Source organism: Ascaphus truei, chromosome 5 (assembly GCF_040206685.1).
Source record: "Ascaphus truei isolate aAscTru1 chromosome 5, aAscTru1.hap1, whole genome shotgun sequence".
NCBI lineage: Eukaryota > Metazoa > Chordata > Amphibia > Anura > Ascaphidae > Ascaphus > Ascaphus truei.
Window position 1 is genome coordinate 191,913,152 of NC_134487.1, and position 22,146 is coordinate 191,935,297.

Genomic DNA, 22,146 nt, shown 5'->3' on the forward strand with positions numbered 1-22,146 from the left:
CTTCTCATGGTGCTTAGCGCCTCCAGCAGCAGTGGGCTCCAGGATGTTCGGAGGTCAGCCCCCACTATTGCACTCTTTCCCCCTCGGCCCAAGGACTAATTCTCAGATTGAGGTATATTAGAACAGGATCTTTATTCAGGCTTGCACTCACTGCAGTTCTTCATCACAGCGGCGCATGGTCTCAGAGGTTCCAGGATGGTGAAGGCCCTAATCTTACAGGCCTCTGTGGCTGAATCTGATGTTCCCCCAACCAAAGGCTAGGGGTGAGCACACTCATCCTGCCATTGGAGAGACTCACAGCTCAAGCAGGACTCTCACTAACTTGGTCACACCCTCCTAGGAGACTCAAGAAGGGACGGGCTCATGGTCTATACCTATCCTTGATAGGCTTACACAGGCCACGAGTCACCACCTTACTTCTATCACTCATAAGAGGGGCATAAGGGGGGTCAAGAGCCAATAGATTTAACCTGTTACTGCCTGAAGCTAACAGGACTTACATAACAGGGATAAGAGGGGGAAAGAAAGGTATAATGGGACATACTCTGTTACATAAAATATAAGTACATACACACAATACATGAAAACATACAGTACACAGACACACAAGTACACACAACCAAATAATCCCACACAAGTGCATACGCATGCATATATAATTATACACACACAAATGATCATACTGTACACACAAGTATATATACATAAATATGCTCAGAATCACACACACGTACATATACATACAGTAAACACACAAATAAGCATACACGCAAATACATACACAAATAAGCATACACACAAGTACATACACACACGGCTAATTACCTTTATATTGGCAAATCTCAAGGAAACTACTCTGATTCTTTTGGACCTCTCCTTAGCTTTTCATACTGTTGAGCACCCTCTTCTACTACACATTCTTCACTCTCTTGGCATCTCTTACCTCTCTCACCATTGCTTCAGTGTCTCTTATGCCAACTCCTCCTAGACATCTATGGAACTCTCTGTATGTGTACCTCAAAGCACAGTTTTAAGCCCCTTATTTTTATCTCTATATACCTTCTCACTGGGTTACCTCATTGACGCTTTTAGATTCACCTATCATCTCTGTGCTGACACACAACTATATTTATCTGCACCTGACCTTACACCTGAAGTCCAGTTAAAAATTACAGAGTGCCTATCACCTAACTGGATGGCCTTTCGTCGCCTCAATCTTAACATGATTAAGTCAGAGCTCCTTATATTACCTTTCAAAACCAGACCACGTTATTCCCTTCTCCATTACAGTCAATAACACCACTATTCACCCAGTGTGACGGGAGGGGGTAACCACAATAAAGGTCAAGCCCGTTTTACTTACACCTGCTCCGTGTATAAGGGTCTAAGAGAGTTAGCTCTTGGGCCCAGTAGCATTGTACCATTCCAATGTACTGTATGTAATAAAAGTATTTGTTGTGTTTTTCCCTTTCAGAGCATGCAATCAAGCAGGGATTGCTAGGGTATGAGTGTCAAGGTAGACCAGGGCTTACCAACAAATTAATACCGGGATTCTGGACTGAGCACACAAGATGAGTAAAATAAATTGTCATTTATTTCCTTTTAAGACAAACACACAATACTTCACAATTACAGTCAATATACACTTACTGGGATGGGGAAACTAAATAAAATGTCCACCGAACGAAACAAAGTCTCTGGGCACCCCGGCAAGTGGGTGAGCGATGTGAGCCGTGCGACAGTCCTTGGCTAGGTGCACAACTTGCCAGTCCTATATCTCCGCCAAAAGAAAGTCTTTCGTAATGTCCTTACAGGATTCGTTCGGGAATCCTTAGCTCAAACGAATTCTGGAAGAGGGGTGCAATTCTTTGTTACGGTGTAGTTAACCCCTCACACTCCGGAACTGCTGACTCTGTACTTGGACGCGGCGGCAGGCATTTGTTTTAGGGTTAAGGGTCCTATACCTAACATATACACCCAATCCTCTCATGGGAATAATTTTCCCCACCTATCCCAGACTTTCGAGTACCTTACAAAGAGGGCATAAGTTGCTTCCTGATTTGCACAGAGCATGTGCTAACCTCACACCTGAGCTACTTAGCATACCGGGCCCAACCTCTTACCTGGCGACAGCAAGTCTGGGGTTTGGCTACCAAGTGTGAAGTGCCCATACTTCACACCAGTATCTGGTACTTAACAATATCCCGGCCACCCTAACACCTAGGGTCCCTGAGGCTTTTCAACACCCAGACTTCTCTTAGACACTGGGGCACCATTTTAGCAGGGTACCCTTTGAAGTCCAGAGATGAAAAATCCCTTAGCTCATTCATCTATAACATATGGGTATGTTAATGGATGCATTGCCGGTCTGGCAGGAAAGAGTTCCTGCCTGTACATTTTAAAACACCATTACAATACAGTTTATTTATAAATGTATGTTCTGCTTATGCAACAATTATAAACCTTATATGTATGTTTATGGTTTCTTTTTACCTAGCTGCACTCCAAAAATTAGAGTGCTAGCTCTTTCCCAACGCAAGTTAACCACTTAATTGAAGGGGCTCTGTGATGTGGGCTGCGGTTTGACCTATACTCGGTCTGGGTTACAAGCCGGCATACAATGTATCCGTGCTGGCTTTGATCGGTAACCGCAGACACGCACCACTACTTCAACTCAAGTGGACAACAAGACGGCAGGATACTATGTATCACGAAGGCACTTCAGCTAAACCGCAGACCACTTATTCAATTGACTTTGCGGTTTCATCGTCTATGGTCTGAAAACTGATACCTATCTTGAAAGCAGCTACTTATTCACGGGCACACTTCGTCAATCAGCGCTTGGCACAGCGCTAGCAGCTCCCCCTTGTGTCGCAAATACAGTTAGCACAGAGTTAATTCGTTCATTCTACAGCAGCTAGCTGCTAAGCTGTAAAACAGGAACAATAAAGGTAGTGTAGGGGAAAACATGGTGTTATGATGGCAATGCATTTTAACCCCTTCTGTCCCAACACGGTTTAGGGTTAACCAGCCGGGCATTAAACCTTTATTATTGGCCTGCTTAACCCTCTCACCGCCACAATGAGTATCTGTGGCTACTAGTTTGCTTTCCTCCTGGCAGTAAATCCTGGTACAATCAGGTTTCCAGTAGTCGATATGGGGTTTTCACCCTCCTTGGTACTGCACTTGAGTGACAGCGGGAGGCAGTGACATCAGGCCTGGGCATGACCAATCATGAGATAGACCTGGTGCCCTCCTCCTGGCTGTACTTAAAGGCAGGTACCACCCAAATTTAGCAGTGCCTCTACCCACTTGCGAGGGGCAGGTCACACAGCCGAGAGCCTGAACATTGGGCCTTCTCTGGCCCTCTTCCCTCGAGGGAGAGCGAGTGTGAACCATACCTCTGCTAGGGAGGTGGGGAAGAGCTAGGACAGCTGCGGGTGCGCTTGGCCTGTAGTAATGGTCCAGGGACCATCCTTCAGTGATAGCTGAGACTGCATTGGGCAGAAGCCTGCCGTGTAACTGTGCTGTACAAAAGAGATAATAAACCGTTCCTGTTGTTATACCTCCTGCCTTGTGTGTGACCTTACTGGGGGGGAGAGGTAATAGTTTTACCGTGGGAAATCACCTCCAGTTCCTGCAGCCTACAGCAGATGGAGGCGCTGCACTGCTGAAGAGATATGTAGGGTATAAACCCCAGTCCTGTGTCCCCACTACTACCGTGGACAACTCAGCCCACCTGTTGCCAGCAGGTATATGCACCATACATTGTGGTAATGGCCAAATCTCCCACCGGGTGGGGGAAACACCGTTACACGTACATAAAATTAATGTTACAATCATAAATGCTAGTAAAAAGCAAGTGCCAAAAATATATATGTATCAACACCTAATGAATAGAATCATAGGCAAGTTAATACCATGCCACCCATAGCTAGACACATAATGTGACAGTCTCACTGGTGGCAGCGGTGGGATACTGATTAAACCTATATTGCTGTTCCTGCGGGGCTCTGCTTGCGAGCTCCTCAGACAAGTAGCAACTGACACACACTTCTAAAGAGCACGAGAGACTTCACTGTTCCCTTCACCCATACCCCGAAGGCACCATGAGCGATCGCTCAGGAAGATTCAGGTCATGGACCAGAGAGAAAGCCGTGGAGAGATGTGTGGGGTATGGCTTACCGACAGATGGGCGGTCGAAGGCACAACTGGAGGAGGATTTGGAGAGGAATGAGGTGAGTGATCACCACAATGACGTGTGCTGCAGAGTGTCAGTATTCTCACAGCATAAAAGTTCTCCACACTGCCAGTGTATGTCCGGAATATATGAAGTCATAAACGGAGGGATTTAAGTCCAATGACTAAACCCCTAGTGTGGGGGACGGGTTAGCGGTGATACTAAGAGAGGGATGACCGGGGGTCTTTCGACCGGCACCGGACCCCTTCAGTTTAACTAGCCTCATATAAGACCAATCCTCCTGGGGGCACTCCGTGATAAATAAATCCACTTACTGCATCTGCATCTGGTGGGTCCGGACAAGCGTGCTCCTCGCTGCTCGTGATACACAAAGGGGAAAACTTCTCACTGGAGGGAGAGAAGGGACAGCGGGCACTGCTCGGCAAATAGTGATGGCTGGACTGCACTGAGTTAAAAAGTTAGTTATTTATTTAGCCATTTGCAAACATAGATTAAAAAGGGAAGGTCCCCCGTAGTAGCTTTAACGCGTTTCGCCCCTACGGGGCTTGGTCAAAGAGGATTTGGAGCATCATGAGGACCACAGGGTCCTACCAGAGGGGCAAGTCCCCGTAGCTGCTGTGTTGGCAGACGCTATTCAGCCCGGAGTGCAGGAGGTCCCTCCAGCTCCGGGGCTCCAAGGACATGAGGAGAGTGCTAGTGACCCCCCGGTCGTGGGTGGCTTGGCGCCAGGGGTTGCGGACGAGGTAGCAGCTGCGGCTGCCGAGCGTGCCGTCCCTGGGCTCACTGCACTTCTGGCTACATTGGGAACGGGTGTTAGCACTGCGGAGCGGGTACAGCTCCTGACAGCAGTGCTCAGAAGAACCCACAACTCCTACCTTGACAACGGGGAACAAGGTCTTTCCCAGGTGGATCATCACAGCTTCAGCAAGTTCATGGATGGCACAGATGACCTTGATGCATTCCTGAATGACTTCGAGACGCAGTGTTCCCGGTTCCGTATCCCAAGGAGGGACTGGGTGGTCAGACTGCGACCACTGTTATCTGGCAAAGCCAAACGGACTGTGATGGGTATTCCACGCGTGGATGCCAATGACATGTGAAAAGCAAGCTGCAAACCCAGTATGCCCTGACCCCAGAATCTTACAGGGGCAAGTTCCATACTCCCCGGAGAGTCATATAGCACCTATGCCAGTAGGATGGCTTTGCATGGGACTCAGTGGGGTGGAGGGGAATGGGGTTACAAAATTCCATACCCTGCTGGACTTATTCTTCCAAGAGCAGCTGCTGCAGCAGCTTCCTACAGATGTGAGGGGATGGGTCTATGACCATAAACCTCAGACCTATGAGGATGCAGCGAAAATGGCAGATGAGTATGTGGCCAGCCAAGTTGCAATGAAGGACCCTGTAGCACCCAAAGGAGTGGGCCGTGTGGCCCAGGGTGCTAAGACTACCCCTCAGTGGACACACCAGCCTGCGGCAGGAAACAGCGCACCCAAGGCTGCAGAGTTCAAGCATGAGAGGCGGTGTTATTCCTGCAATAAAGTTGGACATCTCAAGCCAGATTGTCCGGACCGGGACCAGTCCAAGGGACCCCATCAGGGGCAACGCTCACCAGCTGCAAGGCCGGTCGCCCATGTGCGACTGGCACACACAGAGGAGCCAAGTACAGCCTGTCACGGTAGCTTATGACAAGATATAATGAACACCAAATATCTGGGTTGAACTGAACGAGGCTTAGATATAATAAAATATAATTTATTCCTTAAAAAAGGTGAACACATCAATATAGTACAATTAACAGACAAGAAGGTAACACTTACTAAGGGTTGGGGGATGGAGAAGTATCCACTAGCAATTCTCCAGCAGTCCAGTGACATTCAAGATGGAATCAGAAGCACAACTCCAGCAATCCAGTGACATTCAAGATGGTATCAGAAGCACAACTAAAAACTGTAGGGTTGACACAGTTTATATACCTGTGCAACCCTATTCTTAACATTATACACGGCCTATTGGTGAACAATTATCTGTATTCACTCTCTAATGTGGAGACACAGACTAACAGACTAACCCATGCCCTCAGGTAACAATTAGACTGGCAGGGTTTGTTGATTGACTAATACTTAATCCCTAGACATTGGGTAACAATCAAGGCAGTTACTTTTTGATCACCGTGCTTAGGCTACTCAGCCGTCTGCCCTTCATGACTTATTAGCCTAGCAAATGGCGTCTGCATTTTCAGAACAGATCCAAAATAAAATACATATACACTTTAATATCTACACATATTACAATAATAAGTTCCATTCTGGTGGGCTCAGTGGGTCGACCTTTGCCAGTTTTTAATGCCTACAGTGACTCCACATATTGGCCAAATATGAACTCTCTGCGACCTCCAGAATTGGAGATACAGAAATGCACTTTAAAACATTAATATACATGCTTATAATGAAACATGGGAACAGGGGAACATACACTTTCAAGGTACTATAAGGTGCAAACCTCATCCCTGGACCGCAGTCCAGTTAACCTCTTGTCTCTCTGGTGAGGTCAGGGGATGGCCATATGGGGTGCAACCCCTTTAATGCCGGGCCACCCCCTTTCTCCCTCTACACAGCCATGGAACCAGCCCACAGAGGGATGCCAAGCGGAGAGACTGCTCTTGCCACCTCGGGACCAGCAGCGGAGAGCGGGGGACATCAGGTTGCTCCAGTCGGGGTGCAGCCCAACGATGTCCGGCAGAAGCATCTGCGGAGGGTGACCATCGGAGACCGGCAGGCAGACGGCTTGCTAGACTCTGGTGCCACTGTGACTCTGGTTCGCCCTGATATGGTGCGGCCAGAGGATTTGTTCCCGGGCACCGGGATGCAAGTTACCATACCAGATGGAGGACCGCGGTCACTCCAGGTTGCCCGGGTCGTTTTGGACTGGGGTACCGGGCGTGGCATGAGGGAGGTGGGGGTTTTGCCTGGGTTAGATGCCGAGGTCTTGCTGGGTAACGACCTAGGACACGTTACCTGTGTTTTTACCACTAAACTGGCGCCTGTTGCAGTGATCACCAGGAGCCAGTCAGCAAGGTTCGCAGCAGAACCAGCCCCTGTCCCCCTGCATTTGGGACCTACAGTTCCAGTAGTCTCTGCAGAGACCAGACAGGTAAGCAAGACTCAGTTGCTTTCTGACACTGACTTACTGTTCCCTGTACCTGTTCCCTCTTCCCCAGACTCACATGTGACCGGGGGGTGGCCAGAGTTAGGTGCCCAATTTAGGGATGCGGTGCGATCTGATTCCAGCTTGGAGGGCATGAGACTGTGGGCGTCCGAGTCTAAGCCAAGCAAGGGGTCTGATTACTTCTTGTGGCACCGCAGGCTCCTTTATAGAGAGCAAGAGACCATCGGGTTAGATGAGGTATTGATGGGGAAGAGACAGCTAGTGGTACCCCGGGAGTATAGGCAGCAGTTGTTGCGGGTAGCCCACTCCATTCCACTAGCGGGGCATCAGGGGGTCGCTAGGATGCGAGCCCGGCTGTTGCAGCGTTACTACTGGCCGGTGGCATCCAGTGAGGCGGCAGAGTTGTGCCGATCCTGTGACGCCTGCCAACGAGTAGGTAAGGCGGGTGACCATGTGAAGGCACCCTTGAACCCGTTACTGGTAATAGGGGAACCCTTTCAGCGGGTAGCTATGGACCTCGTGGGACCCCTCATGGTTCCCAGCTGGTCAGGCAAGCGCTACATTCTCACGGTGGTGGATTTTGCCACCCGGTACCCTGAGGCAGTAGCGCTTGCCAGTATTGATGCTAGAGCAGTAGCTAAAGCTCTGTTAGCCATTTTTTCTAGGGTAGGTTTCCCTAGTGAGATCCTAACCGATCAGGGGTCGCAGTTCATGAGTGAATTGCTCCAGTGTCTCTGGGAGGCGTGCGGGGTGAAGCACCAGCGCACAACCCCTTACCACCCCCAAACCAACGGACTATGTGAGAGGTTCAATGGTACCCTGAAGCAGATGCTGCGAACATTTATAGAGGCAGAGGGAAAAGACTGGGAGATTCACCTGCAGCACTTTCTGTTTGCATACCGATAGGTACCGCAAGAATCTACAGGCTTCTCTCCCTTTGACCTACAATGTGGTCGCAGGATACAGGGACCTCTGAACCTATTCCGTGAGGGATGGGAAGGGGAGACTACCAATACTGATGCTTCTGTGCTTCAGTATGTGGTAGATCTCAGAGACCGACTAGAAACACTCATGGGGTTTGGCACAGGACAACCTTAGGGCTGCTCAGACCAAGCAGAAGACTTGGTATGATCAGAATGCCCATAGCAGAGAGTTCATCCCAGGGTTGTCAAGCCCATTCGGGAGAACAAATTAATGGCTGCCTGGTCGGGACCGTATCCGGTACTGCGAAAGATGAACGAGTGCAACTATGTTGTACAGGTAGATGCTGAGACAGGGAGAAATAAGACTTATCACATTAACATGCTGAAGGAGTACATAGCACCGAGTGTGGCGTCGCTGCTGGCCATTTGCAGCCCACCGATGGGGGGTCCAGCGAGCAATGCTCTGCCAGATCTCCTAGGGGAGGCTAGGCAGGAGGGTACTGTAGAGTAGGTTGAGATAGGGGCTCAGCTGAGAGTCAGGCAGAGAGCAGAAGCCAGGGCTATGCTAGAGAAGTATAGGGCTCTGTTCTCAGACAAGCCAGGGAAGACACACATTGCAGATCACCCAGTGCTGACAGGGGATCTGAGACCTCTGCATAAGCACGCTTATAGAGTGTCAGCAGAGGTAAAGGGCAGTATAGAGAGGGAGGTAGAAGAGATGCTGGCCCTAGGGGTAATTGTACCGTCCCAGAGCCCTTGGGCTTGTCCGGTAGTCCTGGTGCCTAATAAGGATGGAACCACCCGGTTCTGTGTGGACTACCAGCAGCTCAATGCGGGCACGGTGTCAGATGCCTACCCCATGCCCGCATGGATGAGTTGTTAGATGAACTCGCGGGGGCAAAGTATCTGACGACTATGGATCTCAGTAAAGGGTACTGGCAGATCCCTTTGACCCAGGAGGCTAGAGAGAAGTCTGCATTTATTACCCCAAGTGGCCTCTATGAATTTCTAGTGATGCCATTCAGAATGAAAAATGCACCGGCTACCTTTCTTCAAAGCCTGGTCAATCGCTTGCTGGAGAGTATACAAGGGTTTGCAAGGGCATACCTGGACAACATTGCTGTCTTTAGTAACTCGTGGGACTAACACTTAGGGCATGTAGCTGCGGTGCTAGCCAGGATTAGGGAAGCGGGACTCACGTTGAAACCCACCAAGTGCTTAGTGGAGATGGCAGAGGTATTGTACCTAGGGCACAGAGTGGGTGGCGGGCATCTTAAGCCAGAACCAGCTAAGGTGGAAGCTATAGTGCAGTGGCCCATTCCCAAAACCAAGAAGCAAGTCATGGCTTTCCTAGGCACCGCAGGCTACTACAGAAAGTTTGTCCCTCAGTATAGCGCCATTGCCAAACCCCTGACTGACATGACCCAGAAGCGACAGTCTGTGCTGGTAGTCTGGTCTCCTGCCTGTGAGGTCTCGTTTCAGGCATTAAAGACTGCACTAGCCAGCGCTCCTATACTTGCTGCTCCAGACTATGCAAAAAAAGTTCCTGGTGCAGACTGATGCCTTGGACTATGGCATTGGGGCAGTACTCAGCCAAGTGGGGGAGGAGGGCAGTGAACACCCAGTTGTGTATCTAAGCCGCAAGCTGCTGCCCAGAGAGGTGGCATATGCCACCATTGAGAAAGAGTGTCTGGCCATAGTGTGGGCTCTAAAGAAGTTACAGCCTTATTTTTATGTCAGACATTTCACGGTAATAACAGACCACAATCCTTTGAGTTGGTTACAGAGGGTGTCGGGGGAAAATGCTAAACTTTTGCGCTGGAGTCTTGCCTTACAGGAGTGGAACTTCACCATCCAGCACAAGAAGGGAAGTGAGCATGGTAATGCTGATGGCCTTTCCCGCCAGGACAGCCCTCAGGACTTAATTCAATTCAAATTCAATTTGTCGTTTTGTTCTCCAATGCAACTATAACACACATCACTGCGAAATGCTCAAAGAACTAGATTGGTCATCACTAGAGTCTAGGCGCAAAGTTCACCTTTCCTGTCTTGCCTTTAAATTCTTTATGGGCAAGCTACCCAGCTATCTGAACAAGCTCCTCACCCCTACCACATGCAGCACTTATCACCTGAGATCAGACTCCAAAAGACTATTCATGGTCCCAAGGCTCAACAAAGTATTCGGCCGTTCCTCCTTCTCTTACCGTGCACCCCAAAACTGGAACAACCTACCAGAGACTCTCACATGCACCACCAGTTTAAGTTCTTTCAAATCTAAGGCTGTCTCACATTTTAATCTGGTCTGTAACTGTTTCATTCGCCTATAATATATATATATTTTTTAACTGTGCATGCAATGTCTTGTATATAATGTATACCCTGTTCATTTATGTAACTGTATTTGTAACCATGTATTATTTGTCTTAACTCTGTGCCCACGACATACTTGAAAACGAGAGGTAACTCTCAATGTATTACTTCCTGGTAAAATATTTTATAAATAAATAAATAAATTACTAACTTCAAGAGCTATATTTAAAACCAGAGACATAACATAAAACACAAACAAAGCTCAGTGCACATCCAGTAAAACTCATACACGGTACAGTGCCTAAATATACATGTATAGATAACTAATAAATAAAATGGTCTTTTAGTTTAACATTTTGGCCAAAGTGTTGTAAGCCCTTGAGGCAATGCACAGGTTATTAAGAATCTATATTAGTGTAGGGACCCTTGAAACGTGGTCTGCCGTGCAGTTGGCTCAAGGGCTTACAACACTTTGGCCAAAATGTTAAACTAAAAGACCATTTTATTTATTAGTTATCTATACATGTATATTTAGGCACTGTACCGTGTATGAGTTTTACTGGATGTGCACTAAGCTTTGTCTGTGTTTTATGTTATGTCTCTGGTTTTAAATATATATATTGCCATGCTCAGTAGCACTCCTCTGTGAAACTTATATGCTTATATATATGTTGAGGTTATTTTGGGGGTTCAACATGAGCTTGTAGGTGTTCTGTATGTTTTATAACTTCAAGAGCTGGCAGGTCAGCCCAGTCACCGGATGGGGTGGTCAGGGCAGTCCCTGCGTCTTGAGTGGGGGAGGTGTGATGGGGAGGAAGGGGTTAATACCTGATTTGCTATGCATTACTGTGGTTGCCCTGTCCCAGCCATTTGTATTCCCCATTTGCAGGCCATTCCCTGCCTGCGAGGGTAAGAGACAAGATGCATTGCTTGCCATACCCTCTAACCGACACATGATGGCAGTCTAGCAGATGGCATTTCAATGAGAAATACTAATTCTAGAACGAAAGCACCCAGAAACCTGATTTTTGAGGTGCAAATACAGTGAACCCCTACATGCACATAGATATAAAAATTACAGTTATAACCCAAACGAAACATGTTGTTTTAATAAAGTGTGTAAAGACTACAGATCTTAACTGTAAGGCAGGATGTATGTTGGAAAGCCAGAGAGGAACAGCTGTGAGATGGGTGAATGAGCTGTAGGTATTTTTATGACGGAGCCTCAAAGGGGTCTCAATGAGCTGTAGGTATTTTTATGATGGAGCCTCAAAGGGCTCTCACAGATTTAGAGTCCCCCTGTCTAAAAGAGTATCAGTTATGAAAAGACCCAAAGACCCATAATGTATACAATATTGGCATACTGATGCACAGCAGATGTCAGGCTAGTAACACCTCTGAGTCAGAAATCAGACTCAGTGGCCCCAAGTTATGGGTGTAGCCCAGGTATGCTAAGTGGCATGGGCGTCAACCTGACCCATGCACCCTGCCCACCGGACAGCCCTTTTGATCGGTCTTATAAACTGTGGGTAACTTGGCTATTCGTGGGTTTTTTTGTTCCACGAGGGGATTGGATCCACATGTTAAAGATAGCTTTGGGCAGTCTATAACTGTGGCTCCCCAGGTATCCCCAGTGTGATTCCTGAATTTTAATCCATGATGTAAAGATGCAAGACTTTGTTCCAGCACAGCAGCAACTGGTCCAGGAGTGAAGGGGTTAATAACAACATAACCACAGGACTTTTAAAACCAAGGCTGCATTTCTTGCACTGGTAAGCAAAGGACAATTTATTTCGTTCCAAGGACAATTTATTTTGTTCCCTTATCCCAGTGAGTGTTGTTTTAAGCGTATTCTGCAGATGTCGTGTGTTTGTCTATTAAGGAAATAAATCACAATTTATTTTGCAACTTGTTCTGTTCAATCAAGTACCCAGAAATATAAATGTGCTGATAAAGTTGGTGTCAGCGTGACACATAACCTCATATAAAGCCAGTTACCAACACATCTATATGCACACTTCTAATGTTAAATAATACAAACAACATTATTACATAAGACCAGCTAGACAAGGTTAATAAAGACACAGATACCCAGAAAGCTCTAACCCCCCCCCCCCCCAATTACCACACACACTATATATACATATACATATATACATACACACATATACATATCTCAAAAGGAGTGCCGCTGGGCGTGGCTAAATGTATACATTTAGTTTAACCCTTTAGCAGCAGGCTTAAGACGCTGTGGCCAAAGGGTTAAAATAAATGACACTTTTTCAAGAGAATATATAGATATTTCAATGTGTATTTTTGTCATATTGGATGTAGCTCCTGCAAGTGTTTGGGAGAGGGGGACCCCTCTACAAGGGTTTGATGAACACACAGGGACATAACACAAAAGGCCAGAGGAAATCAGACCCCTCCCAAGTCTAACTAAAAAATAAATAAGAAATATAGGTGTCAGATTTGCGTAAAAAAAGGTATCAATTATCCAGATGAGACCCCTTCACCCTTTGTATGCTGACTTTTCTGCGGTAATCGCGTCTGCACTCCACAAACGCGATCTGTGAGTTAGTGGAACAGAAGGACTCCTCCTCTCTCGTTATCAGTGACAGAGCGATCATGTGACCACGAGTTTCCAGTGGGGCCGTGGCACTCAATGGATTAAACATGTCACTGTAATTAGTTCACTTTGGTCCTAGGAGGGATTGCCCATTTAAAAGCATCTCATTAAATGATCTCCGCCACAACTTGACTCTAGATGCACTTGCCATCCCTGACTGCACTTTAATTAAATGCATTTGTACTCCTACTCTGTCTGTAAATCTCCCAATACACCACTTAGATTGTAAGCTCTTCGGAGCATAGCATCCCTTTGTTTTATGTCATCAGTTACTTGCTGTGCTTACTCCCACTGTGTGTACTTTATTTTACCTGTATTGTAATTGTGTAAGAAGCTACGCACAATGTGGCTATATAAATAAATGTACACATACATGCACAGACGCTCAGATAAATCATACACAAGTACATATACACACATGATAATCATACACATAAGTACATACTGTATACACACACGCTCAGATAATCATACACAAGTACATATACACACACGATCAGATAATCATACACAAGTACATATAAACACACGCTCAGATAATCATACACAAGTACATATAAACACGCTCAGATAATCATACACATAAGTACATATACACACACTCGCTCAGATAATCATACACATAAGTACATATACACACACACGCTCAGATAATCATACACATACAGTAAGTATATATACACACACGCTCAGATAATCATACACATAAGTACATATACACACACGCTCAGATAATCATACACATAAGTACATATACACACGCTCAGATAATCATACACAAGTACATATACACACACGCTCAGATAATCATACACAAGTACATACAGTATACACACGCTCAGATAATCATACACATAAGTACATATACACACACATACTCATGCCTGCTGATAAACACACACATACAAACATTCAGATAAATGCACACACACACAAACACACACACTCCAAACCACATATAAATAAAGTATGCAGATAAACACACGCGCGCATACACACATAAAAACACACACAAACTGATACAACAGTTTTGTTAATACTTTTCCATGCTGTATAATGTTTTTTTAAGTCCCATTTACTGGCCTCTGCAATATGTTGGTATATATGAGTTGAGCAGGTGCCTACTGGACAATACATACCTGATACGTCCAGTTTCCTGCATTCCCATGTTGTTATGATTCACCCTGCGGTTTTAGTGTGTATATAGGCTGCACTGTGTGTGATCGTCTTCCACAGACCTTAAGGGTTATCTCACCCCTCCATGAAGGTTATCTCACCTTGGCAGCCAGCCACCCTCCCTACCTCTCAAAGCAATACAAGTGACCCTAGTAAGCCCAAAGAAAAAACAGCATTTTATAAACACTAGAATAGTTAGGATCTGTACAGTGACTTCATGACTGCAGATTATCAGGGACAGGCTCAAACAGTCCTGGGTTTATATCTAATGTAGTGTGACCTCCTGACTGCAGATTAACAGGGACAGGCTCAGGCAGTCTTGGGTTTATAGGGTGACCTGACTAAAGGCAAATAAACCATAGAAAATCCAATTGTATAAATGGGATTAAAAAAAAAAGAGGCTTTCTCCTATAAACTGAGATGCAGATCATGGAAAAGATCCTATTGTATAAATGGGATATACAATTGCGTCTCCGTCCAATAAACTGAGATACCAACTATTAACTATTGGGTCAACTATTATATTAAAAAGTAGTATTATATCAATGGGATTTATGATGGAGGCTCTGTCTTGTAAAATGAGAAACAGATCCTATACAGTCCTATTGTATAAATAGGATATATGAAGGAGTCTCCGTCCTATAAATTGGGATACAGACCATAAAAAGTCCTATTGTATAAACAGCATATACAATGGTGGCTCTGTCCTATAAACTGAGATAGAGAACCTATTAAGTCTTATCATATATATGGGACATATACGACCAATGCTCTATCCTATAACTTGAGATATAGACCATAGAAAAGTCCTATAAGATCGTCCTGTTTCTGTCCACTTTGAACATGACCGTCCTGTATCCCTGTCCTGCTATCTCTGTCCCCTTTGCTTCCTGTCATTGTTCCTGTCCCTTCAATGTTAAACAGCTACTGTAAATAGTTAAACAGATATCCCAATCACTAGCCAGCCATGACCCCCTCCTAATCTTAGCCACCGGTGCAGTAATTAATGTCATACCTTCAGTCACAGGCTTTGCATTCCTCACCTCTGTGTCTGCCCAAGAAATGCTGCGATTACTACTCAGACTCCTTCTTAATAAAGCAGTTTAAAAAGGGAGGGGGCTATAGGGCATTGAGTCAGTGGGTGAGCGTTAAATGAGGTCACTCTCCCTCCCCTTTAATCCCCCCCCCAAGACTGACTTAATGAGTTCAGGACATTGGGACTTCCATTTTATCACTTATTATTCCAATCCCTCCCTCCGCTTACTTTCCCTTTTTTTACTGAATAACCGGAAACTGGCAGCGGTGGAAACAGGAAAATAACAGATTGTGTCCTGAACAGTAACGTGTAGGAGGTAGCAGGGTAGAAGGGGCACAATGTTGGTATTTGAATGACATCCTGACATTAACACCCAGAAAAGCATGTGGTGCTGATCAGATACTAAGTAGAAAGATGCTCAGATGCAGCAACAGTGACTAGCAAAATGATTCAACATAATCCTACGTCAGAAGGGTTTATCAAACCAAGAATCTACAAACAATCCCACCAACCCAGTTAACTATAGAAGGTCAGTGTCAATGGCACGGCAGATCTCTTCTGTATCATTAACAAGAGAGGATTACAAGTACTACACTAACTAACAGCAAAAGTTTGCACAGGAGTCAGACAGGGTTCCTCCCAAAACACAGAACCACTGACCACATCTTCACCTTACAGAAGGGGTGGGCAACTACAGCCCTCAAGGGCCACCAACATGTCACGATGTCCTTGCTTCAGCAAAGGTGGCACAATCAGTGGCACAGTCAAAGACTGGGCCACTCATTGAGCCACCTGTGTTGAAGCAGGGATATCCAGAAAACCTGACCTGTTGCTAGCTCTTGAGGACTGAAATCTGACCTGTTGCTAGCTCTTGAGGACTGGAGTTGGCTAACCCTGCCTTACAGGCACTGATTAACAAGAATGTAAAAGGCACCCCCTCAGGGAAGATATTTTCTATGTTTTGTTGATTGCAAGAAATGAAATCACTGGTCTCAACCTGACAGCAATGATAAAGAACACATGAGCACATTCCATTGTCTCAGACAGGTCCCCAAACCTGTGAAAAAAGGAGTTTTATCATAAATAGCGATCAAAAGCTAAATATAAGAGCAAATCTTAAATAGGAATATATGTAGTGATATAGTGATAGAAACAGACAATTAAGTGATCAAGATTTTCTTTTTAAATCAAGACATTAAAAAAACTCTGTAAAGTGCTGCTCAAACCCTTGTTGGTATTGCTCTCAATCCTATGCAGTGTTGAAGTCTAATTGATGGGGAGCGCAAACATATGAATAAAAAAATACAAACACAAAATAGTACAATATGTCTCTCAATTAGGACAGGGCAGACTTTCAGTAGCTTATAGAATGTGTACTCACATACTATGGGTTCAGGCAGTAAAGTCCGATAGAACAAATCGCCAGGGTTTTTAATTCACCATTTTTGGCAGCGTTGCTATCACGGTATGCAAAAAGCCCCGAATACCAGTGATGGCAACATTTGCAAACATGGCGAGTAGCCAGCGAAGAGATGATCGGCCACTCTGAAAAGGGCTTACCCGGCGAGTTGATTCTGCTGCAGAGAGAGAGAGAGAGAGAGAGAGACGCCTCTCCCTGCACAAATCTCGGACGAAATAAAAAAGATATATTTAAAATGTTATTACTAGTGCACGTGACGCGGGACAGTTCAATGCATAAGAGATACCGGCACTCCATAACGGGGCTTGTATCTCGGGAAGCAGGGGATCCCCGGACCTGAAAACAACACAGTTCTGCTCCAGAGACTCCCTGCTCATCTACACTAGTAATAAAATTAAAATATGTAGTAAGTATCAATACACAACCCACCCCCTGTGTCCCCACATAAAATCATTATTTATTTATTTGAAGACACAATTGATAACATAAGCCGACAGGGGTTCCCGGGTGTTCCCCACGGGTCCCCGGGGGTCCTCGGGTGGTCCCCGTGGATCCACACTAGCCTGCGGGGTACCATTCGTATTGTAAAAAAAAATAAAATAAAGATGGCCTCCATTTCAATAAATACACCTCCCCCCCAAACACACACAGTACAGTAATGTGCAAACTAACTATTATCCAGATATGGATAATAGATCATTTGCCCATTATTAATCACAACATTAGCCAGCTAGCATAAATAAAGTAAATAAAAACCGTTTTACTTTCCCCTGCCATTATGAAGGGCGTCCTCGTCAATATACTGCAGGGTCATGTCCTCCGTTGCCAGAAACAATACATAAAAAATACAATCTAATGGCCCCTAATCCCGTAATCACCTTAGTGGTTAATAACCGCTATAGTAATTAATGGGTTAACCCACCCTCCCCCGCTACCCACCCAGGAGGCCTAACCACCCACCCTATACCCACCCAGTACCCATTGAGATGCATAGTAGTACATCATACCCATATAATATGGGCATGATAAACTACTATAACAGTCAATGGTCACCCCTAATACAAAAGCATGAATGTCCAAAATACACAATAATCAAACATATACAACAAGCACCTAAGCCCCCAAAATAAAAAAATTAAAAGCACTAGCCAACCAATCAATTACCTAAATAAAACCCCTAGCCAATCAATTAAAGAAATAAAGCCACTAGGCATTCAATAAAATCATTAAAACCACTAGGCAATCAATTACATAAATGATACCACTAGCCAAACAATATATTTAATACATAAAAGCAGTAAGCAACAAAACAATTAATTAATACAACCACTAGGCAACACATAAATGAAAACCAGTAGCCAACAAAATACATCATTTAATAAAAACGCTAACCAATCTGTCCCCCAAAAAATTACACAAGCCATCACAATTCAAAACAATGTGATCTAAACAATAAACATAAATAGAGAATATAACAGTCAATAGAAGAAATGCATTTGGCCAAAAATGCGTTGGCTACCAGTGTATTCATCTATACCCTAAACAGGCACAGATAAATACATTAGCAGTCAATGGGCAATGAAAAACATAAAAAAAAAAAATTCCAATAAAAAAACCTGTAAATATAATTGTACATACATTCAATATTTATCTTACCTTTAGAAGCGTTGGCCCTCCGAATCCTGGGGAATCATCAAGCTCTCGTACCGTGACGTCATGAAACTCAATCCAACGCCATTCACCGTGAAGATCCGGAACCGATAACCAAATTCTTCTTTCTTTATTCTTCTCTCATCTTCTTCTTTCTTCATCTGTGATTATTTCTTTATTTTCTTTAATCTCTGTCTTTATCTTCTATCTTCATGTGTTAATCCAATAACCCCATGTTAAATCCACGATGTTGACCGGTCATCTTCTTGAGCTCAAATGAGACGTCACGACCTTAAATATAGTCTGTGACTTCACATTTGGGCGGCAAATGGTTCCCACACCAACTGATTGGCTGTGAGAACCATGTACCCTTTTGTTTTTTAATGTGACGTCATGTAAAGGGACTGAAGCCAGCCAATCAGAATGGCTTTGCTTCATTTCCCTTTAACATGACATCACCAAATCAAACATGGCTTCCATCACATGGTCTACAACAACCAATCAGATTGGGGATATAGTTCTCACAATCTGATTGGCTGAATTACCATGTCATGGCAGCCATGTTGGATTTTGTAACTATATACAGCTAATGTCCCTAGCTTAGTGTTTCCCTGTAGCAGCCAGATTCTGATTAGATGATTGGGGACTAACTTGGACCTAAGGGGGTTAATCTGACCTAGTCTGGGTGTCACTGACACCCAGACTCTACCTTCCCTTTCTCTGTTCTGGCTCTAACTGTCCTAACTGTCTACAACTATCCTAACTCACTGCAACTGTCCTAACTGTCCTAACTCTCAGCTAATGCAGCAGCCCTATTGGCTGAGCCATACTGGGTGATCATTCCCCTACAGCATTTTGGGGAGTGTAGTTCCCTTGCAGAGTCCCTTTGCAAGATGGCCACCGCTATCCAGTGCTCTGCGCATGCGCGAGTAGTGCCAATATGGCCTCTGCCAACTTGGGTGCTACTGGGCATGCGCCGGGAGTACAAACACGGCTGCCACATTTACTGCGCATGCGCGATCCAGGTGATGTCCATCGCAACTTACTTCTGCACATGCGCACCATCTCGCGCATGCACGGACACTACAAGATGGCGGCTCCTCGTGAAGGGAGCCTCCGGCAACCCGGTCACCCCTTCACCAGCCGCAAAGCCCCCGCTCGCCCCTCTGGGCACAACTGAGCACCTCCCCGCACTCTCGCCAGCCTCCGCTGCCTATCTGATGGTAAAGGGACAAACTGGGGACCAGGGGGACCCAGGCTATACATATGTAACACAATAAAATACTCCCCAATATAAACATATAAAGAGGACCAAAAATTATTTAATAGGCACAATAAAATTACACAATAAAAGTACATATATAAAAATTATATAATAAAAAATGTGCACTTCAGAATTGATTGGGCTCAGATATGAGAATAATGAATAAATATCACAACTAGGATATTTGCTGGAATGAAACAAGAACAAGCATTAGATCAAAATAAAAGAATCTGATAACATATAATGGTGGGATTGGACAGGACGGTAGATCCATAAAGACTCTGAAATGCTTTTTATAAAAAAGCCCTCAACTATATCTATATTTAATCCAGATGGAATAAGTGAATCCAATTGATGGATCCAAAAAGATTCTTTTTTCATTAGATCTATATTCCTGTCCCTTCCTCTCCAATATTGCTGGACGATTTCTATCCCGTGATATTTTAATCCTTCCGGGTCTGCATTGTGAACCAGGGCAATGTGTTTGGAAACACTAAGTACAGTATCATAAGTTTCCGACTTATGTTCCCTAGGTGTTCAAGGATACATGTTCTCAGGGGGCGTATTGTTTTCCCCACATATTGGAGGCCACAAGGGCACTCCATGAGCTACACCACGAATTTCGTCCTGCAATTTATATGTTTTTTAATTTTAAAACTTTTTCCTGTAGTATTTGATCTAAAATGATCCACTTGATTAAAAATAAAAGCTGCACACCTTACAACTTTTACAACAATATAAAACTTTCGGAAGATCTAACCATGTCTGATTTACCACTTCTTTGTTACGGAGAGCACTTGGCGCGAATTTATTTTTGATATTAGGTGCCCTTGTAAATAAAACATGTGGTTTCTCTGGGATTTTATTTTATTGACCTCTCTATTTTACTGGGTAATAAAGGGTAGCTCAAATGTATTCGTACTAACTTCTTTCTTTGTAGAACGAATGATGGAACTTCTGTCGATTATTGGTTTTAATGAGAGCATTGTGATAATAGAGCAGGTTGGATTTATCATAATTCCTTTCCAAAATTTTTTTAGTCAATATATGTGATTGTTGTTCAAAAACACTGTCAATTACAATTCCTTCTAAGCCTTCTATTTTGGCTGAAGGGAATGTTTTGAATCCATTTTTCAGAATGACAGCTTGACTGCAGGATGAAATTATTACTGTCTACTTCTTTGAAGTAGGTCTTTGCTGTAATAACATTATTTTCAATATATATAGTCAGATCTAAAAAGTTAATTTCGGATCAGCTAATAGTAGATGTAAATTTGAGGTTAACAGGATTACTGTCAAAGTACATCCTAAACCCATCTAGGTCTTCCTTTGTACCTTTCCATATAAATATGACATCATCTATAAACCTCCTCCATGTGACGAGGTTCGCATAGAGTCCCGCCCATCCCCATATGTATTGCTCCTCCCATGCGCTCATGAAGAGGTTGGTGTAGCTCGGTGCGAACCTGGTCCCCATGGCTGTCCCACACTGCTTAAGATAAAACTTGTCATTGAACCAAAAGAAGTTTGTATTTTCTAAAATTCTTTTTACAGCTTGACACCCATCACTATGTTTGATGGCTGTGTATAGAGAGTTATCATCTCTTGTTACCAAATAGTATCCCTCTTTCCACTCTACAGGCGGTCCTCTGTTATCCGACGCAATGCGTTACTCAAAATGGCATCAGATAGGGAAACGTCGTAAAGCGAATCACATTTTCCCATAGTAACACTGTTTAAATCAAAGGTCCAGTTCCTGAAGGCATTTTTAATAGTAAAATACACAAAATATTTCACGCATACAATAAGATATGCAGCACACACTTAGATTATGATGTAAACATTATATTTATTGATTCCAGAGCTGTATAATAAAACTATATTCTGTACAGTAATGTACATTATGAGCAAAAAACAAACAAACATCAATTATTGGAGGAAGATGATTGGGGGGTATCTTCAACGGATAACAGACTTCTTGGAGGTGATGTATGTGGACTTGAAGGTTTGGGCGTCTTGAAGAAGCTCTTCAATGAAGTCTGGATAGATCCTTTGCTTTCCTGCCCGTAGATCTCTCTATAGCAGCTGATTAGGTTGGACACACCGTGACTGACTGAAGAAATCCGTTCAATGTTGGGGTAATTTTCCTCAAATATGGCCAGTGCGCTATCAATGTGCTTGAATGCCGCAGTCAGCATTTGGTTGATAAAGATGTACCAGTACGTGGTTGTGCCACTTCAGCAGATTGGTGGGCCTCTTCTTAAGCAATGTTTTGCTGTTCTAATTGCATCAGGTCTTCATTGCTCAACTCGTTAGAATGTGAGGAGAGCAACTCCTCAATATCCTCGGTTTCCACCTCCAAGTTGAGA

At 44.5% G+C, this 22,146-nt stretch overlaps 1 protein-coding gene across 8 annotated transcripts in view; it reads right to left on the bottom strand.

The window, feature by feature from the left end:
• Positions 1–15,593, bottom strand: part of PLAT (plasminogen activator, tissue type) — a 64,331-nt gene extending 48,738 nt beyond the window's left edge. For 2 of the 8 annotated variants that reach the window (XM_075601530.1, XM_075601531.1), the window contains exon 1: positions 15,423–15,587. Coding sequence is in view for 3 of the 8 variants with exons in the window: in XM_075601526.1 (XP_075457641.1) it covers positions 15,205–15,304 (100 nt within the window). In the remaining 5 variants the exon portion in view is untranslated. Of the gene's footprint in view, positions 1–14,370; positions 14,496–15,204; positions 15,316–15,422 lie in introns of those variants that run through there. The other 6 variants (XM_075601526.1, XM_075601529.1, XM_075601538.1 and 3 more) reach the window with 6 other exon arrangements.
• Positions 15,594–22,146: the final 6,553 nt, after the last annotated feature.